Source organism: Carya illinoinensis, chromosome 2, assembly GCF_018687715.1.
Source record: "Carya illinoinensis cultivar Pawnee chromosome 2, C.illinoinensisPawnee_v1, whole genome shotgun sequence".
In the NCBI taxonomy this organism is placed as follows: domain Eukaryota; kingdom Viridiplantae; phylum Streptophyta; class Magnoliopsida; order Fagales; family Juglandaceae; genus Carya; species Carya illinoinensis.
In genome coordinates, this window is record NC_056753.1 from 21965806 (window position 1) to 21975302 (window position 9497).

The following is a 9497-nucleotide window of genomic DNA, read 5'->3' on the forward strand; positions in this document are numbered from 1 at the left end:
GGTAATGATTGCTCGCTACCTGCCTCTCAATGTCTTTACTTGCTCGCTAGGTTACTTTAAACCATATAGTCCAATACCTCTAGCCATCATTCGTCTCGTCATTTATTGCCTCTGTCTTGCTTTGTTTTTGTTCTTCTCTAGCTATTGTAGCGCTTGATCAACCATGGCAACCATTTCCAAGCTCACCACACCGAGCCCTGCAGCTTTTGCATCTACTTTGAAACCTAGATCTTCGTAGCGGAAGCACTTTGATCAGATTCTATAGTGGAAGCACTTTCAGTAATCTCTAGGTTAGTGAAATGTATTTCTTGTCTTTTCCCTCTTCCTTGGGAGATATATTTTCATATATTTCTCATTTTTTTTGTTTATTGTATTTTTACTTTCCACTATGTTGTTGTAATTGTTTCTCTTATCAAGATTATGTGAATCCCGAGTGTCAAGTTAAGATTTTTTTTTTTGTTTGTTTTTGGTTGTTGCGTTCGTTCAACTCCCACCCAAAAATCACTCACCCAATACAGAAACCATCCAAAAACCCAACCACCTTCGTTCAAGTCCCACTGCTACAATCACCCAAAAATCACTAATCCAACGTAGAAATCACCCAGAAACCCAACCACCTTCGTTCAAGTCCCACAGTTACAATCACCCAAAAATCACCCGCAACACCGCAATAGAGAGAATCACAAACCCAAAACACCTTTGTTCAACTCCTAACTAGAAACCCAACCCAACCAAACTTGGGATTTGCGATCCCAGATAAGATTGTTTTATGGGTCTACGGTGGCACAAAGCGAGAAAAGGAAAACATTGGAGAGGAGAGAGAGAGAGAGATCGGCGATCTGCTCTTAGCAGTGGCATTGTGCTGGAAGGATGGCATTGCAGAACCGCAGCTGGTGTGATGATCGACAATGTGTAAAGACCCAACCATTGTGGAGAGGGAAAATGGCAGTGAGAGAGAAGGGGGGCGGCGCAAGAGTGGAAATGAAGGAAGCGATGACGGTGGTGGGGGGTGTGGGCTACGGTAGCTGTTATGGCCTCTCGACGAACGGGCGTAGGCAGTGGAGAGGGAAAATGGCAGTGAGAGAGATGGGGCAGAGCAGGAGGGTAAATGAGGAGGAATTTTCACTCCTTTGCAAACAGTGTCGTTAAATATGAAATGAGTTTTTATCTCTAATGAGCTTATGAGCTCAGACGCATGGGATGGGCCAATAATGCATGAATGCATATTGTAGTGGTGCCTTGGTTGCGTTGTGGTTTGCATCAGCCATTGTTGGTGCTATTGATTCTATTCCACTGGTGTGAATTTATATGTTTTTTGTGTTAAGTTAGTAGTTCCTTGAAATTATGAACAAGGCTATTTTCTCATAGTCTAGCAAGCTTAATTAAGTTTGATGTAATGAAATCAATTCCCCAAGTTGATGGAAGTAGTGGGTCTTGGCTATACACTATGGTTCAGTTATTGCTATCTAATCTTTAAGGTACCTAATATTATGATTGGATGTGGAATTACTTGCATTGTATGAAGAATTGTGCTAATTCATTTCTACTGACTTGCAGAAAAACAGGGAAGAGTTGAATGCTAAAATTGAGGAGTTTAATCGAGAGGTTCTTGGTTTAAATGTTGATTGATACAAGAGTCATTTGATTGTTTGCTTTACAAAGTAGTGATTTGGGAGTTATTACGAATCTAGATAAGGTGTCACACATGTCTCCTTGTTAGTTTTCTAATATGCCAGTAAATAAATAATTTTTGTTTCTATGCATAGGTAGTTTCTTTCCACCTTTTTGGTTTACAAAGAAGGGATGAATGTTTAGTTTATTAAATGATAATTGAGTGGTACGAATTATTGTTTTGCCAATGTTGAATTAAAGTGTTCTAAAGTTACGAGTGCATATAGCATACACAAGACCTCTTTTGATTGGGAGAGAGAGAAATGTTGTGGTTGAGGCATTGCAGGGGATGAGATATCTGGCTCTGCCCTTTTTGATATGCGATTTTTCAACATTCGTGGGATCCACGCTTTTATCAAATTCTAAAAAGTAAAAATTATCTTATTGTTATTCAAACATATTTTTTATAAACTATTTTATCTTATTTTAATTCAAAATTTATACTATTATTTAAAATATTTCATCTCATTTGAATTGAACTGCATAATAATGAGGCCTAAAAGTATATATGCTATTTTTAGATTATGTAAAATTAGAATTATAGATTCACACACATGATTGGGCCTAAGCGTCCTAGATAGCTGCAAAATGAAACCCATTTAATTAAAATGTTTGGTTTTTACCTTATTAAAAGAAAATCGCATAGATTTAGCTTCTATTCAGGTTTTTCCTTTTTTTCATGTTGTTTTTTCTTTGCAAAGTTATTAAACCAGATCAAATTTTGTAATATATCTACTTGTGAAAATTTTGTAAATTAGAGAAGTGGATAGTTAATAAAATAGAAACATAGAAAATATGCAAAATCAAACTTATATATAGTCCTTCAATGGTTGATTCTGTTCAAAAAAATTAATTTTTAAAAAACATAGATGAATGAGATCAAACAATTTTAATAAAAATAAGATATTTACTTGTGAAAACTTTGAAAAGATGGCTGAATCAAATCAAAAAATTTTAACAAAAAATAATAAATATGCTTATGAAAATAGTAGTACTTTCAACTAGGCATACGTGCATTAGGCACGTAACATCCATACTAGTTATATATATATATATATATATATATATATATATATATATGTATTGTATATGTACGACCATAGTGAGACAAGCATCAAGATTGTGATAGAGGCAACCCTAGAGAGAGAGAGAGAGAAATATTGTACTGCTCCATAATGTATTTTGACTTTCTTTTGAATAAAATCCTATGCAATTTTGTAGATTTAGGCATGCTACCGAACCACGTAAATTTTGTGTCATGTGTTTGATTCTGTTTGTTTTCCTTTACTTTTCTCTTATCGTTTCTAATAACTAGCTTGCCCAACGACTAGTATCATGAGCCAATGTTAAGGTTTTAATAAGAACGATGGGCGGAGAAGAAAGGAAGGTGTTTAGAATCGAGAAGTTTGACAATACAGATTTTGGGTATTGGAGGATGCAGATCAATGATTATCTATACGGGAAGAGACGTCATCTCTCTAATGGGGAAGAAGCCGGATAGCATAGAAGTCTAGAAATAGGGGTTGGAGCAAGTCAAGGTCTGGGCAACAAAACAATGGAATTGTGGTAAAACGAGTCACTTAAAAAAAACTGCAAAAATACAAAGAAGACTAAGAATGACGCTACAAATGTTGTGATTGAGGAAGTGCAGGATGCTCTGTTTCTTGCAATTCACAGTTCGGTTGATGATTGAGTGTTGGATTCAAGGAGCTTTATTTCACATCAAAAAATCATATAAAAGTATATTGTTGGTAATTTTGGTAAGGTGTATTTGATTGATGGAGAAGTATTGGATGCCGTGGGAGTGGGAGATGTGTGCAATATACTCCTAAACATGAATGTGTGGCCTTTGCAGAAAGTTAGATATAATCCTGAACTGAACAAAAATTGGATCTCTATGGAACAACTTGATGATGGAGGCCATTTGATAGTTTTTTTGGGTGGTACATGGATGGTTACAAAAAGTGCAATGGTTTTGGCTCGTAGCCAGATATTAGTTACTCTGTATATGACATCTGGATCGAGTGATATGATTACTATCATTGAAGCAAAGAATAATACAACATTATGGCACTGCTAGCCTGGTCAATGAGCTAAAAGGGATCGAAGGTAGGTTTGACAAATCTAGATTTGGGGAAGCAAAAAGGGGTCAATGTTGCAGTTTCTCACGAGTCTGAGTTCGTAAGACTAGATGAACTCTTGAGATCAAAGTGCAGAGTAGAGGTGTTAGTGATGGGGAGAGTGGGTTTAATGTGCCCATCCTTATTGTTTTGCAAGTAGATCTAGAGTCGTCTACATGTGCAGTTGTTGTTCGTAGGTCTTCTAAAATTACCAAACCTCCACAGTGGGTTTCACCCACCTTGAGCTATATTTTGCTGATTGATGGTGGTGTGCCACAAAGCTATGAGGAAATTTTGCAATATGAGAATTTGAGCAAGTGAGAGTCAGCTATGAAAAATGAGATGGATTCTCTGTCAGGGAATCAGACATGGGAGTTGATTGAACTTCTAGCAGGAAAAAAGGTTTTGCACAATAAGTGGGTATATCGGTTAAAGATTGAGCATGATGGACGCAAGTTGTATAAAGCTAGACTTATTGTGGAAGAGTTTCGGTAGACGAGGGTGCTTAGTAGGTTCAAATTGGACAAAGCTAAACCAGTGGGTACCTTGGGAAGTGATTGTAAACTTAGCAGGGAACAATCATCAAAGTAAAAAGATGAGACCTCAGCTATTGGTTCTCTAATATATGCTATGGTTTGTATGAGATCAGACATTGACCACACAGTGGGAGTTGAGAATTGCCCTGCAGATATATTTGGCCTTTTTGGGAACACAACTGTTTTCGGTATTCTTAGACATTCTCAGATATTTTCAGATATTCTTACATATTTCCTTTCAAATACGTTCAAACACAAAACACTTTTCAATTTCAAAGTTTTAACTTTTTCATCTAATCATTTCCTAATAATCATTACAACTTTTTCAAACATCCATATAAAAATAATATTTAAACAATTTTTTAATTTTATAATATTTTTTTCAACTTTTTCTCTTTCATTTCTCAAAGTTCATTAAAACATTTTAATTCAAACAATTTTATTACTATTTACAAACTATTTCATTACTATGCACATATATTCTAAGATATTTTTAGGATTCAAACGAGCCCTAAAGGTGTTACACTTGAGAAATTGAATGTTTGCACAACTTCAATTAGTCTTCTAACTTGAGGACAAGGGCTGTGAGTTGCAGATGTGGAGTTTTAGTCTTGGAGGCAAGTGGTTTTACCAATCTTCAAGTAGGAGAATTGTTAGGTTTTGTGGAGCATGATTTGTGACTTGAATGAAAGGCAGGTCAAAAGTTCGCTCGATACTTGCTCGATAGTCACTCGAGCAAACTACAACTTCCTTGAGCAAATATCTCAATAATTGAGTTTGCTGGGGTTTCGCCACACACACACATATCTATATATATGTGTGTTGTATAAGTAATGCTAGATATAATCATAGAGTGTGTAAGCGCCACACATTCCATTTGAAAAAGAGTGAATCCATCATTTAAAAAATTATTTTTTATATAGATATTATATTTATCTATTTTTCAATAAGAGTGCATGACATTTGCACACTCAATGACTATGTCTAGCATTTTTTGTATTGAGAGAGAGAGAGAGAGAGAGAGAGAGAGAGAGAGAGAGAGAGAGAGAGAGAGAGAGAGAGAGAGAGAGAGAGAGAGAGAGAATTATAGTATTGCTCCACAATGTATTTCGACTTTCCTCTTAATAAAATCCTCTACAACTCCAAAGATGTATATACATTGCCGAACTACGTAAATCTTATATCGCATGTTTGATTTTATTTATTTTTGTTTATTTTTATCTTATCATTCCCAACAACTAGCTTTCCCGACAAGCCAACATCTCTAAAAATTTTTGTTTGAATTATAAAGCATAGAATAAAAAATATTAAATTATATAATTCTCTCACCTTAAATTTTTTATTTTTAAAAATTCCAACCCAAGTTAGCCAGCAAAACCAAGCTCTTGTAGCATCTTTGATCATTTTCTTTAAGAAGGATGTTACTCATCAGCCTACACTACATACTTTACATATTTTAAAATTATTTTATTCTTGTTAAACTTGGGACTGTTTACTCGACCCCGACCCGCAAACGGTTGTCTAAATCGGATATATTTTGTTTACGACCCGACCCGAATTTTTATTTTATTTTTAATAAATACATCATTCATTAATAGAAGTCAGTAATCAATACTTTTTTCTTAATGGAATCCTCTAGTACTTGAGTAATTGAATTTGCTTTAAGTCACGTGGCCCATTAATGCAATTCTTTTACAAATCTACTTTATTTTTTTGGTCTCATTCTTTCCTTTTATACTCTCTCTTTCAAGTGAGTTATTGCAGGATCTTTAAGAAGGTCTTTCATGTTTGTGTGATCGAAGTTCCTCTTAAGTCTCGTCAACTCAAACAGCAGATCTCGTCCCCTCTCTCTCTATATATAAATATATATAGCTAAGATTGATAAGGCTAGCTATGGCAGAAACTAGTCTTATCATCTATAAGGTCCTTCTGTACTTCTTCTTTGGTTTTGTAGTTCTCACCCAATCTGCCTCACAGATTGCTCTCCTTTGAAACTCTCCCTTCCAAACACTACAAGATGAGTTCAGAGAACAAGATATAAAATCCAAATAAAGTCTAACCTATTGTTTGCTTCTCTTTTCTTCATCGTCATTGATAATTGCTTCTTTATCTTTGGGTTGACAGAGAACATGATCTTGGAATCTGTCTTGTAAGACAATGTATGAAAAAATTGAAGTTGAGGATCGAAGCAGGGGTGCACACCTACTCTTCTTGAGGTTTCATTGCCAAAGCAGAGCAACACAAGTTATTTCCTGTGAAAAGATAAGTACCACCCCCTTCAAATTTCTATAGCACCACGATCAAACACAGAGCATCTTCTCTAAGACCACAAGGCATGGGTCCCTTGTTTCTTTCTTTCTCTTTGAATCCAGATCTATTTCTTTCTTTCTCTTTGAATGAATCTGGTTTGGAATCTCTTCCCAAGTACAATACCTAAATGATAAATCTTAAAAACAAAAGCCCAGACAAAGAAGACAACAGGAAAAAATAGAAATCGGTTAATAACCCGATTCTGAATCCCTTTTTTTGCAACGGTTATAAAAGATTCCGAATTTTGAACTAATTGTTTTTGGATTGGTTAATTTGAGTCGGGTCAGGTTGAATTTTCGGTGAAAATCGGTTTGCTGATTATTTTATTCACCCCTAGTTAAACTAATTAAATTATTATATTTATCATCCATACATCACATTCTTCTTATTTTAAAATTTTAATCTCTTTCATCCCACGCTATTTATGCAACGTCTACGTGTATTTCCTGACCAGTCGGAAATATTTTGAAATTGCTAAATTTTCCCGCGAAACAGAGCGAAATGAAGGAGGTCCCAACACCACGGAAGGAACAGGCTCGTCCCTCAGAGCACTTGGATCGGAGATCCAAAGAATCCTCGTCGAAGAAGCTACCAAAGGTACAAAAATCTGAACTCGATTTTTCTAATTTATGCGTTCCCCTCCGTCGTATCCGAATTCGATTTCTCATTCATTCCTTTCTTTCTTATTTTTCTTCTCAAGACCGTGAAGAAAAGCTTAAACGCAGCATTTACGTCGCTTTCCGAAGATGTTACACCATCTACAAAGGAATCTTTGGATTTATTTTCGATTTCTGAGATCGCTGGCTCTGATCACATTGGAGAAGAAGTAAAATTGAATCTAGACCCAACCTGGTCCTATATTTATTGCCGTTTGTCGCATTTCACGAAATCAATTGTGCTTTGTTGGCAATTTATTGTTTTAAATTCTCTAGGTTCTCTCAATTTCTGAAGAAAAGAAAGCAGGAAATGCGGTTATGCGATATATATATTTTTTAAATATTGATTATCTGCAAAATGAACAGTACACGTGCTCTTTTACATACAAGTTTGATCTTAATTTTTCGTAGTTTTAGAGGTTTTTATCATCGCGACGATTATGATGCTGCAGTATGTAAAGCTTTTCTCATATAATAAATTTCACATAAGGTGGTTGATCCATTAAGCATTTTCTTTATCTTATTTAGAGCTTCTTGATGGCTGTGAACCCGGCTCTTTCTGCTTCATCAGAATCACTGGTAACTTCCGCCCTTACTCCGTCGTCCACAGTCACAGTTGACATGGAGGGATCGGGACACCTTCACGAAACCTTCGAGCTGGGCGGTTCCAAGATAAGCTCTGTGGAGGCGGAGATCGCGGTCGATTTTCTCAAAAGAAGTCGGTTTCAGGTCCTGAAGTCGGCGGATGTAGATCCTCAATCTAAGAGGATTATGGATGCAATAATCGAGATCGTTATTGACGAGTTACACCTTCGGCCAGAAGAGAAAGACCACTTCGCCGAACTCGTTATCATGAAAACTCAGATTCTTCTCCTCTGTTTCTTCTTGTGGATCCTTGCCGTGGCAGTAGCTTTCTTCTTCGGTTCAGCGATCCAAAACTCTTCCAGCGGACCTCTTCCAACCTGAATTATCAAGCACAAGTAGTAAGGGATCTGTTAATTCGGCATATATAGTAGGTCTAATTTTGCTTCAATATGAGATGGTTTGCACTCTCATTTTACTGATCTGAACTGTGCAGTCCTGCATTGATTGACAACAGGTGTCAATCGAAATGACTTGGTTGAGTACTATCTCACAAAATTGAATGATATTATGATATGCCTTGGCTCTATATGATCAAGATAATGTAAATCGTTTCAATTGATTTGTGCAGTACATATCAAGATGCCTCAAGACCATAAATTCGAACTCTATTGCCATTGCCTCTGATGGTGACATCCATTGGCCATGGACATTTCTGGGCTTTCTTAAAATAGCTGCATTTATGCACTAAGGCAATTGATGATTGCACGTACATACATACATAAATATCTACATACGTACGTACGTACATATTTGTCGTGCTGATAAGTATAACTCTATAGGTGTATTCGACAGGGGGAAGCTATATCACGTGTCCAGCGAGAAGTTAGCTGTGCGTACTCTTATTTAGCGACTCTAGGCTGAGCTCCCCAATTTTGTTAGAGCAGACGCAATATGGTTACAAAGAATGGATAAAGTAACAACAGATATAGAGAGCCTATCTGTTTGGATATGAAAGTACTCAACATATTCCATTACTATTCATTATTTTATTATTATTTTTCATCTACCTTTTACTATTATTCAATATTCTATTATTAATTTTTACATACTTTTTTATTACTATTCATAAGATACCTCAACACCCAAATCCAATCAACCTTGCCCTTTTATGGTGGAGGTATCAGGTAATTTGGTCAGTTACATCATTGTCATGAGTTGCCAATATACTCAATGTATGTCAGAGACATTGCCCAGAAGTGATAAATGATAATGCAGCCAAGAGAGGGAGAAACAGAGAGGTAATAGTGATGGAAAGATTGGAGTCACCGTTAAGTAGATGGAAAGGATTGGCATGCCCAGCTTTATAGGGGGGCATCGTTTTAGTTGGATGCACCACAAACATGTTTAGTACGCCGATGGACCTTTGGATTTGAGCATTTTATATATATTTTTAATCAAATTTTTTGAATTCGGAAAACGTTTCATTTTATCTGATATTATCATTACAACTTTCTTAAATTTCAACATAAAATATAATAGACAATTCAACTTTTTCAAATCTTAAAACAATAATAATATTAAAAAAATAATATTTTAATAATATTTTATTCAATTTTAAA

The 9497-nt window shown here is 35.8% G+C and overlaps 1 protein-coding gene and 1 long non-coding RNA gene across 3 annotated transcripts; both read left to right on the forward strand.

Moving 5' to 3' along the window:
- The first annotated feature begins 50 nt into the window (after positions 1-50).
- LOC122300348 lies at positions 51-1866 on the forward strand. Its single transcript, XR_006239987.1, has 2 exons — positions 51-290; positions 1558-1866. It is a non-coding gene; the product is annotated as an uncharacterized LOC122300348 (long non-coding RNA).
- Positions 1867-6442: 4576 nt separating this feature from the next.
- Positions 6443-8464, forward strand: LOC122294588 (protein SINE3). Of its 2 annotated transcripts, XM_043103472.1 has the most exons (3): positions 6444-7234; positions 7338-7463; positions 7822-8464. In XM_043103472.1, the coding sequence occupies exons 1-3, from the start codon at positions 7139-7141 to the stop codon at positions 8257-8259; spliced, it is 660 nt and encodes a 219-aa protein (XP_042959406.1). In that variant the 5' UTR covers positions 6444-7138; the 3' UTR covers positions 8260-8464. The 2 variants fall into 2 exon arrangements, with proteins under 2 accessions (XP_042959414.1, XP_042959406.1); XM_043103480.1 differs by lacking the exon at positions 7338-7463 and having other exon boundaries at positions 6443-7234.
- Positions 8465-9497: the final 1033 nt, after the last annotated feature.